The 20,382-nt window shown below is 37.9% G+C and overlaps 1 protein-coding gene across 8 annotated transcripts in view; it reads right to left on the reverse strand.

Annotated features, from left to right (window-relative positions):
• The window catches only part of SLIT2 (slit guidance ligand 2), a 423,995-nt gene that overhangs the window by 102,034 nt on the left and 301,579 nt on the right, over positions 1–20,382 (reverse strand). For 5 of the 8 annotated variants that reach the window (XM_084626160.1, XM_084626164.1, XM_084626158.1 and 2 more), the window contains exons 10-15: positions 9,700–9,771; positions 8,981–9,052; positions 5,447–5,518; positions 3,561–3,704; positions 3,255–3,418; positions 2,480–2,503 (exon numbers count right to left, since the gene is read on the reverse strand). In XM_084626160.1, coding sequence (XP_084482286.1) covers positions 2,480–2,503; positions 3,255–3,418; positions 3,561–3,704; positions 5,447–5,518; positions 8,981–9,052; positions 9,700–9,771 — 548 coding nt within the window. The remainder of the gene's footprint in view (positions 1–2,479; positions 2,504–3,254; positions 3,419–3,560; positions 3,705–5,446; positions 5,519–8,980; positions 9,053–9,699; positions 9,772–20,382) is intronic. The other 3 variants (XM_084626161.1, XM_084626159.1, XM_084626163.1) reach the window with 1 other exon arrangement.

Genomic DNA, 20,382 nt, shown 5'->3' on the forward strand with positions numbered 1-20,382 from the left:
CAGATACAAGCTCAAAGGACCTGTGGGTTCTTCTTGGACAAAGGTGGAAAGACACTAGTAGAAGAAGGTGCACCAAGGTTGGGAAGTACACTGTGATTTAGTTCAGACACTGAACTTTACTTACAGCCAAAATGGTGAACTCCTGCAAAAGTAAAGATAGCCAAGGAGGAAAGAAAGACAGAGTAATCCCAATTAAAATAAAAACATGAAACTAAGCCGTCTCATTCTCTTGCCTCAATATTATTTCTCTGATTACAGGATGTTGCAATGAGGCACCATCTTTAGGACAGAGAGAAGAATTCATTTTAAGTGGCATACAAAACTTCAATTAAGCTAAAGGGTAGAGATTAATTATGAACTATTTATAGGATGATATTTTTCATGTGTTATAATTTATCATTTTAAAAATTCTTTTATTATGATAAGATAGAGTAATGCTGCTTTATACAAATTTATGCTAAGCCACTTAAAATAAAAAAATAATCAAAGAAACTTTGGGGAAACAGTCACAAGTGCCATAGAACAAAAGAGGCCTCACATACTGTAATATTTTAGCATCTACTTAGCTTCAAGTAATGTATATGACATAACTACTTGAAATATTTTTATGAACAAATACAAAAGCAGAATTTGTTCAAGTTCCTGCTTTATTACTGTTATAACCTTTAGTCTCCAAACATGACTCTGTGGGAATACTATTAAAATAGTTTAAGGTCTGTGGACCCAGATCTCTCAGCTATAAAAAGTCCACATTCAACCTGCTATAGAAAATGCTGATTTTTTTAAATGATATTTATCTAGGCAAAGTGTATCCAATTTTTTTTTTTAATGGGACTTTGACAATTACTCATGAGCAAGAAAAATTGTAATTTGCATAGTAGTTAAAATTAAATCACATAAAATATTTAGGTCAAGATCTCCAAAGTTTGAAGAAATGTTACACATTGTACTCTGTCCATTATTTACTTAATAGGAAGAGGATACACTGAAGCCACACTTCAAAAAGTACCATTCTCAGAACTTCCTGATGTGTTTCACGTTTTAGCAATTACATTTTTTAGTAGTATATTATTTCTTGTAGGTAAACAAATCAGAGCTATGTGTAGCCATGTTTAGATTACCTGTTAAAGATATTTGCTAGTAAAATGCTTCTAATTTAGAGACAAAAGTCATTTTGGCAATATTGAGTAGAAGTGTCTCTGTGTGAGGAATACAGGTGTTCTACTCATTATGGAATTCAGGAGGCGAGATAGATTGGGGAAATCAGATCTCCCTCCCCCACTTTAAGCTATTTTAAAATAATAAGTTCCTGCTGCTGCCAGTGATGGCAAACTACTCTCCTTGCCCAGTTTTCTTTTTTCCCTGCAAAACTCAAGCCAACGTATTAGTAGAAGGACACACAAAATGTCACACGATCATTCCAGCTTAAAGAAAATTGCATGGCACTAAAAGCAAAGCTGTTAAACACACCTGTTAAAAGGTAATAGGGTAAGATCAATCAATAAATCAGTATTTAAAACACTGCAGAAAGACAATATACATGTAGTGTTTGAAAGAACAAGTGCATTCAATTAACTAATGTAAATATTTTTCTAGATATTAAACTGTGAGAAGCTTTTTGTAGTTATACTCCTGTGTACTTGGCCAATTGATTATTTATCACCTGTTAGGAACATAAGTATTTTTCTATAAAGAAAGCAGTGCATATGCTTGACAGCAAAGGGAAAAGAAACAAATTTCAAAGAGCTAGGGCAATACCATTTTTCCTTTGGAAAAATACAGTACTTTAAAGTGATGTTTACATTTCTGTTTCACCCCAACTCTTAAATTTTGTTTCCTATTTAACAAAGTATTTCTAACTCACAGTGTGTGAGAGAGATTTTAAAATGCCTTTAATGAAGAACATCACCATTCTTTTCCTGGCATTCTGTTGTGATTTCATAAAACACAGGAATCATAGGGTCACAGGTGAGCAAGTATAGTTGCAAATACACAGCAGAGAACTGCTGGTTTAGAGCATAAAAGCAAAGCAAGAAAGGGTTCCTTTTTTTTAAAGTGGCTTTAAGTTGTACTAGCTCTTTGACAGAAGGAAGATTTTCTGTGTTTAAAAGCAGCTCAATAGCTACATTTTAAAAACAGTAGTGTTACAGTAGGTAAGATATACAAGGTAGGTAAAGATGTCAGTTGGAATATATAGTAACAGGTGCAAACTTCTAACTAATGTAAATAAAAGTACCATTTTCATAGGCTATGTGCAGATTTGTGAGACAAAAAAGATATCAGGAGCTGCATGCAAAGCCCTCGTATTCAGAAAACAGAACTACTAGTAATCTACACAAGAAAATATATCTATCTACAGAGTATGACTATACTTAAAACACATGCATCTGTTTCCTAAAGCTATGACAAATTTTGCTTTTGGGTGGGGAGAGGAGAGGGTGTCTGCAGTTAGTCAGTCTTACTGCAGAGCCAAACCTACCTGGAATGAAATACTGTTCTTTAGCTAAATAAAAACAAAGAGAAAAAATAGAAGATGCACCTGAATGTCAGCAAGCAGAGAATGCGTTCTACTAGATTAAGTATGGACTACAGTTAACTGCAGATAATTACGTGAAAAAAAGTGTATTCACTGCAAAAGCTGATAAATGACATGTGAATAGTTATAACTATATCCGGAACATGGATAATAAACAGCTTTCCTTTGGTAGTTGCACTCAAGGCTGAATAAACTGTAGAATGTGAAATGCACCTGGAACAGCTGGATGCCATATGACAGAGGTTAGGGCTTAGAAAAATGTAAGTAGGAAATGGAATAAGATTAGAAAAAGCAAACAGTAAATTTCAGTATGAGGTAAGCTCCCTGTGTAACATGAATAGATCATGTTTCCATATTTAGCTTGAAATATTTAGATCTTTCATGTATTCCAAAGCCTTGTGAAACTTTGTTTAAATGATTTACGATGGTGATCCTTGTAGAGAATAACTCGTATCATTTCATTCTGAAGTTCTGTATATTACATTTCCTCTGTTAGATTTAGTGCTAGTTAGATTTAGTGCCAAATGTGTTAACTACACTATGTTCCATGATCAAATAATGTGAGCCGCCCATTATTTTCCCCTTTGTTCAGTAGAAGAACAAAAAAGGTTCTGCAATGTTTAATAATTCAGTAGAGAACCAGCTGCTTTTATTAAAACTTCTGTAACCACTGTTTTTGGCAAGAAAAGAGAAATAGCAGCTGAACTAAGCAAATTACCTGAGCAGCGGAATTTCTTGCTTTTGATCTGGCCAATCCTTTTGTTTGCCAGACGGCGGGGGCTGGTGCAACGGGCACCGCTGGTCTCAATAGGGTTTGTATGAAGATAATCCGCCAGCCACTTCAGATGGCAGTCACAAATAAATGGGTTCTGAGCCAAATGCCTTTCATGAAGGGAAAAAAAATTTTTTTTTTTACACATTATTTGCAATTAGTCTCAACTATTCCTGAAATGCTCTTATGTTACAGAAGACAAACATAAATAGAAAGTTGCATTACATACAACACAAGTAAAAGTATACATACAAAGTCTGAATTGCACGTAGGGGTGAAAAGGTGCCTTTAGCAATGGTTTGAAGCTTGTTATCATACAAAGAGAGAAGGTTCAGGTTGTGTAGATCTTGGAAAGCATCTACTCGTAGACAATTTATCTTGTTGGCATTTAATAATCTGTTATATGAAAGACAATTATAAAATAGAATTAGTTTACTGTCACTCAAGCTTCACTGTGGTATCACCAATAATTCTTTGTACCCATTTGTAACTGGAACAAGATTATTTTGTTTGATATTATACAAGCCTTAATTAACAAGCACACAATTTTTTTTTACTGAATTAAAAACTTATTTACGTGTTCTATAATTATTCTGTACCATTTACACATAGAAGTTGAAATGCACTAACTTCTTTAGTAAAATCGCAGTGTTGTGTATGTTCATGGAATGTATATAGGTGGTGTTTATCTGAGCAAGGAAATGAGCTTGAGAAATCAAGTCTGGGCAAGGAAAACTTTGCCTTTTTCCCAAAAGAAGGACTGAACACTGTGTTCATTAGCTGGAAGAGATGTACAGTGGCATGCTTAATTATATCTTACTAATCAGCATACTGCCACATTTCCAGAAGTTGTAGTAAAAAACTGATGGCACAGAATAAGATAGTCCAGAGCTATCCTGGATTTGATTTTCTTCTCCATCTCCATCCCTTTTGCCCTGTCCCTCCCATATTACAAATATAAAAAGGAAGAATGTTTTTACAGAAATCTATTACCTCTTTTAAACAACAAAAATTTTTAAGTATACCATGAAACTTGTTGGATTTTTCAAATCAAATCCCTTTCTTATTCTTCCTTTTTTCATTTATCAGGGTGAATAGTGAAGTTAGTGTGTTCTATGCTTTGAAAAACTGGGTTTTACTGCAATGTAAAGGTGGATTTGTATTTGAATAGAAGTGTGGTCAAGGGAGGACATGCACTTCAAATAAATTTTGTAGCTCCTTTCCTTATTTTATCAGAGTATAGTGGAGCTTTCAATATAGCATGAATAGAAACAAAGATTTATCTTTGATCTTTCAGTGAATAAATATAATTCTTGGTAACAAACTCCTCTGAGAAGGAAACAAAGGTAAATGCTTTCCTGAGTACTGTATCAGGATCTAAAGATGAAACATCAACCCCAGATGGTGCTATGATTTATATTTTCACATCACTGACTTCCTAGTTTGCCACTTTTTTCCACAAGTGAAGGAGAAATTTTGCCATATCACATCTCTATAAAGTCTGGGCAAGAAATGCTTCTAATCAAGTGGATAGATGTTATTTTCTAAGATCATCCAACTTTACAGCTACAAGCCAGCGATTCCCAGATTCTCCACTGCAGAACATCACTGCTGATTTATGGCTTAGTGCACACAATCCATTTTTAGACGGTACTACAACTGCACTGTCAATCCTGCTGAATCTTTTGAGAAAGGTTGAAAAACATATCACCATGATGCTCCTCTTGATACTCACTGTTAAATCAAATATTTCTACTGTGACAAATGTAGACTCTCTACTGGTACTCACTGTATACAACACCTTCTGCTCAAGGATCTCAAAGCACCTTGCACAGTTATCTAATTTTCACAAGACAGGTTAACATTTATATCCATTTTAATGGTGGGTAAACTGGGATACAGAGTGTATATGACTTGATCAAAGGAACACCTTACAAACAAAAGTCAGAGCCAGGGATAGAATCTAGAAGCTTTGACACCTCTAGTTTCATCTACTAAATGATTTCACCGCGCATCTGATATTGCATATAGGGATAATTTCCTATCCCTTCTTTTCTGGGTACATATCAAAATTTCAAGAACCATCCCCTCTCCCACCAGTTAACTCAAAATGAGATAAGCATTAAACAAATACTCACAGCAATTGTAAAGAGAAGAGTCCTTCAAACAGGCCTTTAGGAAGTTCTGTAATTTTATTTCCATAGAGGACACTGTAACAGAAAAAAACCAATCAAGGTGGCTACTATTAAGATACAGGTTTTCTGGATCTGACTTGGAAGACAGAAAGAAACTTCTTCCATCTTCCCTGAAATGATTCTAAACAGCAGTAACCAAGACATTTGGGACTTAAAACTAAGACCTCGGCAAGCTCCCCTGTATGGGTGCAGAAATCTGCTCCTACAAAGACCATTGCAGGATCAGGGCCCAAGTATCTACTTTACTTTAGCAAGTTGATAGGAAACTTAGTCTACTGATGAACTGGTCAGTGGATAATAAAGTATAAATACTGACAAGACGACTTTCTTCTAAGCAATTTTTTAAAATGTACCACATAGCTCCAGGTAGCAGCCAGTATCACTGACAGAGACACCCTGATACTAAAGATTTGTCTGAATTTGTTTCTCATTGTTGAGTCTACAGCAGACACTAAAATAAAACCCTATCCTACTCTTTCAGAAGTGGAAGAGTTTACTTGCTAATCCCCAACACACTGATCTGCCATATCTCCTAATGAAATATATCACCTTCTTTACTGTGACACATGATATAAGTCAGAATGTTCATTTGACTAAGAAAACTAGTTAAAACGCCAGTAAAAAAATTATATATTATACTAAAGGTTCCCGAACTGCAGCTCTGAGACCAACAATGGCACCTTGTGAAGACCCTGGAGGCAACAACTGATGTGCATGTTAAAGTAGGTTTGTAAAATTAAAAAAAAAATGCAGCAATAATACTGTATATACTCGATCATAAGCCGGTTTGTTTATAAGCCGACCCCTCCAAGATGGATAAATAAAAATGGAAAATATGTATGACCCATTCATAAGCCGACCCTATAATTCAGGGGTCAGCAAACTTTGGCTCCCAGGCCATCAGGATAAGCCGCTGGTGGGTAGAGATGGTTTGTTTACCTTGAGCGTCCGCAGGCACAGAGGTAAACCTAAGGAAACAAAGTGGCCCGGCACGCCAGCTGCTTACTCTGATGGGCCGGAACAGCAACTGGTGGGAAAATTTTTTTTGGGTGGGAGAAGCTGGGGGTCAAGGCAGTAACCCTGTGACCACCCCCCACATGACCCCACCCCTAGTCTGGGAACCCCACACTCTCCCCATCCCATCCCACCCCTTCCCACCTTACCTGGGGAGGGCCAGGGGAGGATGTCTCTGGCCTGGCTGGATCTGCTCCGGCAGACTGGGCAGCACGGCTGCAGCCTGCTCCGGCGGGCCAGACCGGGCGGTGCAGCCGCAGCATGTTCCAGTGGGCTGGGCCAGGTGGCATGGCCACAGCATGCTCCGGCGGGCCAGGCAGCGTGGCCACAGCCTGCTATGGGGGGCGCGGCCGCAGCCTGCCAGCCCCAGACCTGCAGCTGCCTCAGAGGCTCGGGGGAGAGCAGCGTGGTCAGAAGCAGAGAGACTCTGGCCCCGCTTATTCCCTTCTGGCTGTGCTGCCTCTTCTTACCCCCTCTGTTGGGGGGGAGGGGCTGTGTCCCACCTCTCCCGCTCTATACCCGTTCATAAAGCGACCCCCTTCTCTGATGCTTCCCTTTTTTACTAAAAAAATTCGGCTTATGAATGAGTATATGTGGTACTTCCTAGCTTTTGAGTTTTTGGCTTTGCAACCTTAAGAAAACAACACAGACTAATAAAATGTGCATTATGGTATATGCACACAGTACAATAAGATTTAGCTCTTTTTCTAGCACTTTTTAATTCAAAGGTCTCTTTGCATTTTACTAAGAGGGTGCATATGACATTCTATTTTACAGATGAGGAAAGTCAAGCACAGAAAAACAAAATTATTAGCTGAAGATCACACACCATGTTGATGGCAGAGTGGGGAGCAGAACCCGAGTCTTCAATTCCCAGACCAGTGCCTTTTACAAAGAGACCAGCCCATACATTTTTTAAGGTCAGGCTTGACAAAGCCCTGGCTGGGATGATTTAATTAGGGATCGGTCCTGCTTTTAGCAGGGGGTTGGACTAGATGACCTCCTGAGGTCCCTTCCAACCCTGATATTCTATGATTCTATGATACATGGAAAACCAGAGCAAGTTACATTTAGCTCCTTAAGTCAAGATTTCCTGTAGGTAGCACTTATGCAATATTTTTCTTAACTAAATCACAGAATGCTATAATCATTTGTCCTGTCAGATCTTCAAAAGTATTATTTGAGGAGAGATTATTTCACAGAGGGCAATCTCTCTTCATTAGGTAAATGCTTATGTGGAAAGATCTAGTATTTAAAATCCATAATTTCCTAATTTTTGGTTTTAGTTAGAAAAAATTAATTACAATTATGATTTTTTTTCTTATAACAGAACAGCTTTGTTAGGCCTGTCCTGTAGTGGGTGACTTCTGGGAATTCTTCTGGCTCTATCAATCTGTTTCTTCACTTCCGCAGTATGCATCCAATGAAGTGAGCTGTAGCTCACGAAAGCTTATGCTCCAATAAATTGGTTAGTCTCTAAGGTGCCACAAGTACTCCTTTTCTTTTTGCGAATACAGACTAACAGGGCTGTTACTCTGAAACCAGCTGGTTCCAGTACTTAGACAATTTCTGCTGAAGTAATTTGAGAAGCAGCTTGCATAGCATCTTCCTATACAGCTTTAAGAGGAGCCAATCTTTTAATGTGAAAAAGCAGCTAGAATGGGATGTGTTGAAAATAAAACGGATGCTCCTTAGAGGAACAAACAAACAAACAAAAAATCACTATATTTAGAATCCTTTAGAACAGCCAAAGTAGGGGAAGCCCTGTCTGCAATAAAGGAAGTAATTTTAAAGAAACTGTATGAACTTCCATTCCACTTCAAAGTATTTCTGAAGTAGCCAATTCTGTGAAAACAAGGTCAAGTAGGAGCAGTAAAACAGTACTTAATTATAATTAAGGATTAAATGACAGAAGTTGAAAAAACAAAAGGTTCTGTTCTCTAACTGATGGCGAGTAAAGTAGCTTGAGGCTATCAGTATTCATTTTGTAAGCTTATTCACAAAACTGATCAGTGTGAATTGTCATAATTTCTGCTAACCATCATGATAAATAGTGGACAAACCCCTCAATTTTCAACTTGGAACAAATTTTAAATCATCATGAGTTTACTCCAGGCAATATCTTTCAATTTAACATGAGTGAATATGGCATGAGAAGAAGTGCATTTTCCATACCCTGACTGGCTTACTGCTCCAAGTTATCAAAGGATCCAGCTGGGACCTTTTTACATTAGTAGCACATGGATCCTTCTCAAGACCTGAATCTAAGAAATTTTAGTGTTCAGCCACAATATGATGTCAGGTTATAGTTCTGACATCTCTGACGTTATCTTACAGCTTTCAAAGGCAAGAAAAATGAAGATTAAATGAGAATTTTGCACTAAGACAAACATTTTAAAAAACTGAAAACCACAAGTGTTAGAAATTTTGCCTTTCTTTTGAGAAAATCAAATTGATACTTACAGTGAATTGAGTGAACGCAGGCCTTGGAAAGCATCTGGAGCGGTCTCGGAGATCTGGTTATTACTCAGGTCACTAAAATAAGAAACAAGGGTATATTAAATGAATTCTAACCCATTCCACAGAAAATAACTATTAAAATATTATGTAATTAGCTTCGGTCATAGGAGAAAAGGCTAAATCTAAATATTTATTTTGGCCTCGTGAGACAAAGTTGAAAAATTAAAACATCAAAGCACTAACATCACCATACTACACTGAAACATCACATGGTTATATAAAATAAATAGTTGTACAAAATGATTATTAGATTTATTTTTCATAATAATAAAAGAGTTAAATATATTTTATGAAGCATTCTTTGAGTTAGGTTGATATGGCAACAGGACCTTACAGCATCAATGGAATTATGAAATGACAATGGTATATCATTTCAAAATATGTTCCAAAAAAATCTGTTAAGCAATTATTTTCATTATAGTGACACACTATTTCTCTCTATATACATTCATATTACTTAGTATCATTACATTGAGTTACCAGTGATGGTTATTAACATGACAAAGGCACTATACAATCTAAGCAATCAGACAGCCATATTAGTTAATCCTCTGGCCGTCAAACACTCTTAAATACTCATACTTTGATGGGAATTTCTTTGTATGACCATGACCTGTTTTATGAAAATGTTTTTATATAATTCTAAAATATTTCTCACTCACATTCTTCGAAGCTTTTTATATGGTGAGAAAGCTCCAGGAGGGATGACCTTGATTGAATTTTGCTCCAACCGTCTGCAAAGAAAAACAATACCATAAAAATACAAAAATGTAATGCTGAAGAACAATCTAAAATGTGTATATTCATGTCAGAATAAATTAGCAGAGATGTATTTATTCATAGTTACTTTTCCCTTCTACTATAGTACAGGTTTATGCCATGAGAATCAGGGCCAGTAATTGTTTTAATTTCAAAAAAATCAATTTTTGGCTATATAAGCATGTTCTCTTCTTCACATACAGAGTTGCAACACTATAAATTACAGGTTGATCTGATCTGACATATAACTTATCTGGGATTTTTGTGTAATTCAGCCAAGAAGTACAAATAATTAAACTCTTTCTTCAGATCTAAATTATGTAAGTTTAGTAGTCTTACACTTTTATGAAACTCCAAACACTAGCCAGGGATTCATATTTACACATTAGACGGAGTAAGAGATTTATGTAAACAAAGTAGACACTCAAGTATCTAAGTGGTAGGAAAATTTGAGCAAGAATACTAGCACTGAATAACAGATATGCTGGCACTTGCAACATTGCTGGTGTCATGGTTTTGCATGTGAACTGCTAAACAATTTCTTTAAGCTTACTAGGTAACAAGGTGATTTTTATCTTAAGTATCAAGATTGCATGTCTTCACTTCCCACTATTGTTTTTAACCAGTATTGTGCCTAACTTTTTACTCTACATTAACTGCCACTTTCCCATATATGCAGAATGATGTGGATGACGATTGCTGTAGATACAATGTAGAATGTGAACTTGTTTCCCATCTCAGTAGGACACACTGTAAGCAGATTTATTTAGGATCATTAATAGTAGCATCAGGAGTATACACGTGGAAAGATTACGCTGAGGAAGTTCTACTGCCCATTTACTATAAAGTCAAACAGTTCACAAGCACTACTGAAACCTTCCTAGCGTGGAAGCGACTTCGTTGGAGAACACTGTGTGTGTTAGGGTTATAACTCTAGGTACAGTTCTATTTGTAATCATAAAAAAGCTACTACATTTTTATTTGAAAATTTCCATCATGCACTTGCATCTGTAGGTTCCCAGAGAGTTATAGCATCCAGAAAGGCAAGGCACCATATAAAAATATAAAGGGAGGATCCAGGTGAATACATATGAACTGTCAGTTGTTTACTGTCAATTTAGATATAACATGACAAATTTCTCTCGGCTAATACTATTTAGCTTTCAAAGGAGTTATGACAGGGATGATTTTGGCCCACTAAGTCCAAAATAACTGATAAATAATTGTTTTACATAATTATTCAAAACTATGTACTGAGACTTATCTATAAAAAGGAAATGTCTGGAGATCTTTACCATGGAACATACAGTCTTAGCAATGGGTTTAAATAGAACGATACATTTAAAAGTAATAAGATTGTAAACTATGGTGATTTTTTCATATTCTCTGCAACTCTCAGAAGTATAGGAAGCTTTGCTTTTCAAAATGAAATTATACAGTCTATTTTGCCGTTTCCTAGCCCCACCACAAAATATAAACAATATAGACATTGTAGTTCAAAACCTATCTAATGTGCCTATGAAATAAGGGCCATATTCTCTTTTCACATATAAGCATGCAAATCCTACCATAATCCATGGGAGCTGGACATGTGTACCTTAGAGCAATATAAAATAGAAAATTGAAAATCTATTTAACATAAGGAATCTAGGTTTTGAGAATTTACTGCACTGGGTATTTGGAATCACATGTTGTAAAATTCATGCAGGGATTGTTCGTCAAAAAGGCTTCTGAAACCATGATGCAGCACTGTCGACTCATCTGCATCATGTGGGCTAGACCCACCGTGACATGCTCTACCTCAAAGTAGCATCCAGTAACTCCCATATTCATCACTGGTACATGGTTGTGGTATTTCAAACAAGGCATGCCTTGCAAGGTATCATATGAAAGGTCATGATCTGGTGAAACTCATTGTTCTGTCAAAAGATGTATATCATTTGGGTATTATGTTATGAGATTTCGCTCTATGATTGTTATTGAAATATGCTGTTTGAGTTTGGGAGACACCCACTACTAGCTCTCCAGTGAATAAAAGGGTGGTGACGCACACCTAGACAACCATTGATCAGCAGGGGTATTGTAAACAAGAGATTTACAATTCTGTAAGAGATAGTTGTGCAAGCACCATACAATGGGGACTGCTCAACTCTGTGACTCAGCAAGGCCCACCAGGGACTTGACTGAGAGTATAAAATAAGGGGCAGTGGCATCACGAGACCACTTTTCTCCTCTCGCACCTATGGAGAAGGCAACAAAAATGCTGGGAAGGTAAAGACTTTGAACTGACGAGATTGGTCCCAGACTGAGAAGGAAGTTCAGCTTGTTTATTAAGAACTGTAACCTACTTGCAACATCCAGTGGGGTGAGAAAAGATGTTTGATTCAAAACTTGCTTAGTCTAAAAGTTTAGGATTTAGAATGCGTGTTTAATATTCATTTTCTGAAGTAACTATCCCTGACCTTTATACCTACTACTTTTAATTATGTATAATCTTTCTGTAGTTAATAAACTTACTTTAACCTTTTATTCTTACCAGTGAGTTTCTCCCAAGTGCTTGTGGAATCTGTTCAGATTACATATGCTAGTGCATGTCCACTTTCCTTTTAAAGAAGTGGAGAACTAATTAACGAGCTTGGATTGTTCAAGAGAAGGACTTGAGCAGTGTAAGATAGTATATTCCCAGGTGCAAGGCGGGGGCTTGGGAGATTTGCTGGTGTTTCCCTGTGTATAGTTCATGAGTGGCTTGAAGAGCATCAATGCAACTTAGCTAAGTGTGCCTCTGCATGCTGGTGGTTGAGTGGTAACAGGGCTTGGAGGGGTTTGCTGCTTTGTCACTGGCAAAGCATGGTGAGAGACAGCCCAGGCTGGAGAATTAAGGGGGTCCCACACTTCCGGGTTGTACCCCAGGGATCCCGTCATACCCACATCTTTATCCTCTCATTTATGGGGCCCATTTGATAATCTGAATTGTAAGAATGAGTGAAGAAAAAAAGATGCAGGGGCCAGATGCTTCCCATGCAGCCACCAAGGATGGTCCTAGTTCCCACAAGAGACCCTACCAGCTAGGCCCCATTCCGTTAAATCCCCAGCAGCTCTGCATATTGCCAGAGATAAAACGTCACTGTACAAACCCCAGCAGCAATACTTCTTCCTCCTCTGCTTCAGAGAAGGCTGTGAGCAAGCAAAAGACAGGAGGACGAGCCTTTCCTAATCCTTCTAATCCCAACCAATGATGAGAGAAGAGAGACTGAGGAATGGACCAAAGGGAGATAGCGAGCTCCAGGAAATGCACCAAGTCTCTCTTCACATATTCCCAAAGAGCAGCCTGGATGTTATGCATTCTGGTGGGCCTAGGCAATTGTGTGGTTCTGGGCTGTTGTCTATTATGGCTCCCACCAGAGGCTCCTGTGGCATCTGCTGAACATACAGCGAGGCAGCCTCTCTGCCTCCCCACCCGGCTACTCTTTCCCCCAGTGCTACGTGTAGCTCAGCAGAGAAGAAGCAGCACAGTGTCAGTGCACTGGCAGGAGAGATGAGGGGCAACAGTGGGTAAGCGGGAGGGGAAACAAGGAACTAGTCGTACAAAATAGGGAGGACAGAGAAACAGTTGGAGAATTGAGTGGCAAGAGCTATCGGGGGACAGGGAAGGGGAGGTGAGAGGCTACCTGAAGGAAAGGTGGGGACAAAGGGTACTGGGACAGCTAAAAGGAAGCAGTTGTTGTGGAGAGCAGTGACTAATGGGGGAACAAAATGGGGGTGATGGGAGCTAATGACTAATACGGGGACATGAGTGAATGGAACCAATGCCATCCCAAGGCAATCCCCACTTTGCACTCTCAGGTTCTCTTCTGCCCAGTAACCACACCCCCTTTCAGACCACCCTCTGGCTTCCCACAAGCCTCTGCCCCCTTCTTTTGACGTACAAAGAATAAAGGTCCTGTCATCTGGAATCCTGTGTGCAATTTTGGTCCCCCATGTTTAAGAAAGGTTAACTGAAACTGGAAGAGGTGCAGAGAAGGGACACTAGGATGATCCGAGGAATGGAAAACCTACTTTATGAGAGGAGACTCAAAGAACCTGTTTAGCCTAAACAAGTGAAGGCTGAGGGGAGATATGATTGCTCTCTATAAATATATCAGAGGAATAAATACCAGGGAGGGAGAGGAGTTATTTAAGTTAAGCACCACTATGGACACAAGAACAAATGCAAATAAACTGGCCATCTGCAAGTTTAGGCTTAAAATTAGACTAAGGTTTCTAATCATCAGAGGAGTGAAATTCTGGAACAGCCTTCCAAGAGAAGCAGGTTTCAGAGTAACAGCCGTGTTAGTCTGTATTCACAAAGAGAAAAGGAGTACTTGTGGCACCTTAGAGACTAACCAATTTATTTGAGCATAAGCTTTCGTGAGCTACAGCTCACTTCGTCGGATGCATACTGTGGAAACTGCAGAAGACATTATATACAGAGAGACCATGAAACAATACCTCCTCCCACCCCGCTCTCCTGCTGGTAATAGCTTATCTAAAGTGATCACTCTCCTTACAATGTGTATGATAATCAAGTTGGGCCATTTCCAGCACAAATCCAGGTTTTCTCAACCCCCTCACACACACAAACTCACTCTCCTGCTGGTAATAGCTCATCCAAAGTGACCACTCTCCTTACAATGTGTATGATAATCAAGGTGGGCCATTTCCAGCATAAATCCAAGTTTAACCAGAAAGTCTGGGGTGGAGGGGTAGGAAAAAACAAGGGGAAATAGGCTACCTTGCATAATGACTTAGCCACTCCCCGTCTCTATTTAAGCTTAAATTAATAGTATCCAATTTGCAAATGAATTCCAATTCAGCAGTTTCTCGCTGGAGTCTGGATTTGAAGTTTTTTTGTTTTAAGATAGCGACCTTCATGTCTGTGATTGCGTGACCAGAGAGATTGAAGTGTTCTCCGACTGGTTTGTGAATGTTATAATTCTTGACATCTGATTTGTGTCCATTTATTCTTTTACATAGAGACTGTCCAGTTTGACCAATGTACATGGCAGAGGGGCATTGCTGGCACATGATGGCATATATCACATTGGTGGATGTGCAGGTAAACGAGCCTCTGAGAGTGTGGCTGATGTTATTAGGTCCTGTGATGGTGTCCCCTGAATAGATATGTGGGCACAGTTGGCAACGGGCTTTGTTGCAAGAATAGGTTCCTGGGTTAGTGGTTCTGTTGTGTGGTATGTGGTTGTTGGTGAGTATTTGCTTCAGAGAAGAGAAGCAGTGGGAGCAAAAAACCTAACTGGCTTCAAGACTGAGCTTGATAAGTTTATGGAGGGGATGGTATGAGACTGCTTACAATGGAATGTAGCTGATCTGCGACTGCTAGCAGCAAATATCTCCAACAGCCGGAGATGGGACACTAGATGGGGAGGGCTCTGAGTTACTACAGAGAATTCTTTCCCAGGTATCTGGCTGGTGGGTCTTGCCCACATGCTCAGGGTCTAACCGATAGCCATATTTGGGGTTGGGAAGGAATTTCTCCCAAAGTCAGATTGGCAGAGAACCAGGGTGGAGTTTGCCTTTCTCTGCAGCATGGGGCACGAGTCACTGGCAGGTTTAAACCAGTGTAAATGGTGGATTCCCTGTAACTTGAAGTCTTTAAACCACAATTTGAGGGCTTCAGTAACTCAGCCAGAGGTTATGGGAAACCTTACAGGAGTGGGTGGGTGAAGTTCTGTGACCTGCAATGTGCAGGACGATCATCATGGTCCCTTCTGATCTTGAAATCTATGAGTCTGTCCTTCATACCTTGCTCCCACTAGGTGGGGGAACTATGTAAAGAAATCTAGTCTCAATCCAACACCTTGCATCAGCACTAAATCCACATAGTATTTCAAAAAATGATGTTACTGGCACATGCAATTGGCTAATTAAATAATTTGCATAAAATGTCACACAAAGTTACAGAAAACTTTGTAGCTATTCTCCTGATCTTGCCCTGACTCTGGTACCTCCTTTCTGAACGACAGTCATTTTTGTATATAGCCTGCTAGTCACATGCTGCCTCTTGGTCATCTGATTTCTGGACTGCCCAGGGGAACAATGCTGTCCAATCCCCTTGCCTTAAAGGGCCAAGCCTCAATAAAAGGCACACTGATTCACCTGCTCTTAAAGGGGCATGCATGCTGAGTTACAATTATATTATTTTATCCTAATATGTATTACCATGCATGTGTCAACACTGTACTTAATCAGTCATTGTATTATGAATTTAAGGTCCCTCTGAAGTTCCTAAATCTTCTGTTTTAATAATCTAAATAATCTTGTGTTATCTGCAAATTTTGCCACCTCTCTACTCAACTCTTTTCTAGGTTATTAATAAATATTTTTAACACTGGTATTGAAACCTGTGGCATAAGACTTAACTTTTTGCCATGATGAAAACTGACTATTCATTCCTGTTCTTTATTTACCTCTTTGTTAACCCTTCTCACACCTATGACATGTATTCTGATTAAGTTCAGGACTATTTAATTTTCTTAACTTCTTGGGTTTCGCCTAAAGGTTTTCATATATTGAGTAAACATAGATTCTTACACATGTGTGGCAGTGAATAGTCTGTGTTACACATCTACCTTGCTGATCCATCCTGGGTGTGAGTATCCAACAGCCTGAGCTATAGATTCTGGCTTCTAAACTCAAACTACAGAGACTGATGGTCTGATGGTCTCCAGTGTCAGCCAAGATGATGACCATCACATATGAACTGCTTATCTTCATCTTACCTGCTCTGCTTTGTAGACTACCTCTGACCACTCCTGATTTTCCAGGAGTGCTCAGATGTCTGGATAATACTTTATAAATCAATTAAGATTCCCCAAAGGTGAATCAGCTTATCAAAAAGCAGCAACAGGAGATTGCAGGTAAAACAGTTTTTCTTACTAATCAGAGGATTATATATATAAATCTTTTCAGGTAACAGTAAAATCCTTCTGCCTCAGCATATAATATATTCAGACTTCTTGGTTTCAGAGAACAATACATTAGTGCTACAATGTGTTATAATAATTCTGGTCCAAGATGGTAGAATATTTATGTGGTTGTTCATGCTATTTGAAAATATATGAAATGTTGACGTATTTACATGGGGAATTAATAATCTCTTTAAACCTACCCATCTGTTCCCTACAAACAAACATACAACCCCACCTCCACCACAGTTGGATAATACTTCGTTTTGTGACAATTGTGACTTATGAGAATAGTATAATTATACAAGAATAGACAAACATTAGAAGAAGCTCCATATAAGTTTGTAGGGAAAGACTATATGATACTAATAGACAGTATGTAATCATTAATTATTATTATTAAATATTGTATCATAAGAAAGGCACTTAACTGTAATATTCTGACCTTTCAGTGTTTATTTGGGTGAAATTTATATATTACAACTATTTTCAAAAAATCAATTATCCTATAAAACATCTAGGCCCAATAAGGTGACACAGGGGGCCTTGTGTTACATCAGATACTTAGCCTAACTGAATTTTTCTGAATTCCTATTTGATTTCTGCCTTGCTTATTAATTCAACATTGTGTAGTTTAATGTGTTTGTAGTTTGTTATGGCAAGAATGACATATTAAATTTACCACTGTACAATTTTGTCCACAAAATATACAGCTCTAAAAATAGAAAAAGTGCTACAACTGACTAATGAACTACCAAGTTACCACTGTATGTAATAAAATAAGCTCCATGTCAGTTTTACCAAATGCTTCCTTTTAGTAGAAAATTTACAGTCTGATGTATAGTCTGATTTACAGACTCAGTATGTAGTGCTGGGATAAACTTACAGGGATAAAGGATTTGTTATAGTAGGATCATCTAAATATGCCTTTTATTACCTTCAACTAATGTGTACACTGTAAAAACACATCACATTTCAGAAAAAGAGGTTAGTACAAGAGAGAAAAAATGTTAAATCAGATTATATAAACACAGGAGAAAAATCTTTTACACCCTCATGATGTCCATAAAGAAAGCAAATCAAATTAATGTTTTCAAGCTTTGTTATCCTCTAATCTTGTCCTTTATCTGCCTAGAATCAGCTGAAATTTTACACGGTGCAAATTTGCATCCATCATTTTGTGAAAAATCTAATTAGACACATTCCAGGGTCACAAAGCACAGATACAGTAATATCTCAAGGAAATTTTCATCCTTCTGATAAAACCCACAGTAATTAAAAACACTTCTTTATATTTCTGCCTCATATTAAATGAAATATTTTGAATTCCTGAATACAACTGCTTAGTTAGCTAGGGCTGAAAAAACAACTACATAATGTTCATAAACCACATGGCTCAGCCTAAAGTGCTATACTGCAGGAGTGCAAAATGTTGTGAGAATCTGTAATGTTCTCTATAGATGTTATAGCAAATGTCTTTCTCAAAATATCTCCTCCTACCTGAACCTCAAAATACTTTTTTCTTTTTATGAGAAGTGATTACATATGTTTCACAAAACAGTGGCTATGGTCTCTCCTTCAAAAGCCACAGCCAATTCTACCAGCATGTTAAATAAGATAAGATAATGGACTACAGTTAAGTAAATGCTTCCTCAATTATTGGACTCTCTCAGAAAGACTGTTCATCATCTAAGATGATCTCCTTATAAGGCCCTTACCACCACAAAAACAATAATTAATGTTCATGGCATTCTCTCTCTTTTTTTTGGTTGGGGTTTCTCTACAATGAAATCCTGCTTTTGATGATCAAGTTGCTAATCTGCTTGAAACACCTTTCAAAGACTATTCCCTATTTACTTCTATCCAGGAAATATACTGTGAAGAGTTCTGCCCACCCCTCCAAATCCTTCCTCTGCCCACCACTACATATACACACTGACTTCAATATCCACTTTTATTCTAGAATATGGAGGTACTCTCTGCAGCTGCAATTCCCAACCTAATCAAATCAAATTATGCTCCTGATGAGTAGCTTGCTCCTTCTCCCTTGCACCCCAAAGAGCTGTACCATTGTGACATGCAAAATTACTTAACACATTTCAACGGGAAGTTCTTGTGTCCTCTAAACTTACAGCACACAGTATAACTGAATAATCCAAAGATGCTCATTAGTGCTTGCCAACTTGAAGACACAGACAACAAGTACATTTAAAACTACTATTTATTTTCACGTTAACCTTTGTTTCCATTTAAATCTAAAATACAGAATGTATTTAGATGCTCCTCTAGAAAAAAGGCATTTTTCTGAATAAACATTTTGGCTCTAAGTTGTGCAGATGGGTTACATAAAACTGCTTCAATACACTAAGCCTGCTCACTAGAACCTGGGGAAGGGCAGACAATTTATACTGTATAGACATATGCCATACCTATATGCTTAAGAGGAGATGACTATCACTATCAAGGGCAAGCAACAAAACTAAAAACTGATTTACTAATGATAAAATATATTATACTGTTTAAGAAAACAAACAGTTGTAGCTTTAAATATCATATTCAGAAATAAATTATTCAAGTAATTGTTTTCAAAATTCAGCCAGTCACGATTTCATTGAGCAAATCTGGTCAGGGTTTGTAGTTGATGTCAGTATATTTATGTCTACATCAGTAATTTTCACTCCATGCATCTGAAGAAGTGGGTTTTTTACCCATGAAAGCTTATGCCCAAATAAATCTGTTAGTCTTTAAGGTGCCACCGGACTCCTTGTTGGTTTTTTGGTCAGGGTTAGTGGCTTCAGCATTTAATTGATCTAAACTGTTTGATTTCAGCATTTCCTCATGTACAAGAAGGTGGCAAGAAGCAAGTCAAGAAACCCCAGAAGAATTTTTACAACACAGAAGAAATTGTAAGTTGCTTGATGAGTCTAATGTATTGCACAGATGCTGATTATACATGGTAATAAAACTGACAGCTCTTCTTTGCATTTTCCCCCATCTGCTTTTAAAGTAAATGGCAAAAACAGCTGTCAGAGAACAGAAAACAGATTTCAGTGATGGGATTCACTGTAGCTCCTGACTCTAAAGAATTGCCGTACATAGCAACACATCTCTCATCATACAGAACATCTGCCAGTCTTTTGAGAAAAAGGAAGCAGTAATATTCTCTCTTTGCTTTAGGGAGCCTCAAGCTGAGAGTACTCCACCCCCCTTCTCAACAACTGCACCTCCAAGGTGCTTGTGTCTACAGAATGGTGCTTCTAACTTTAGCAGCAAAGAATTTCACTGGAATCTGTGATATCATCCATGTCCAACACAACAAAAGGTATATTTTTCAAGTACTGTATCACTTGCACTTTACAATTCCAGACGCTAGTTCTGTGTGTTTAATAAATGTGGTTGACAGCTTGCTAAATATCTGAATATAAGGAATGATTGTTAACTTGATCCTACAGCTTGCCAAACTGTTAATATCCACTCTATTCATTCCATCAAATACTTCTTCAGGGGACTGATTATAAGTGATAAAATGCAGCTAGAGAGACTTGTATCACACAAAGTGATGATGAGCTCTCCTTATAAACCTACAAAACAATTTTCTCTACTCAAAAGCAAGCAGTTTTTTTC

The sequence above is a fragment of the Lepidochelys olivacea genome (genome assembly GCF_965140295.1).
Source record: "Lepidochelys olivacea isolate rLepOli2 genome assembly, chromosome: 4".
Lineage (NCBI taxonomy): Eukaryota > Metazoa > Chordata > Testudines > Cheloniidae > Lepidochelys > Lepidochelys olivacea.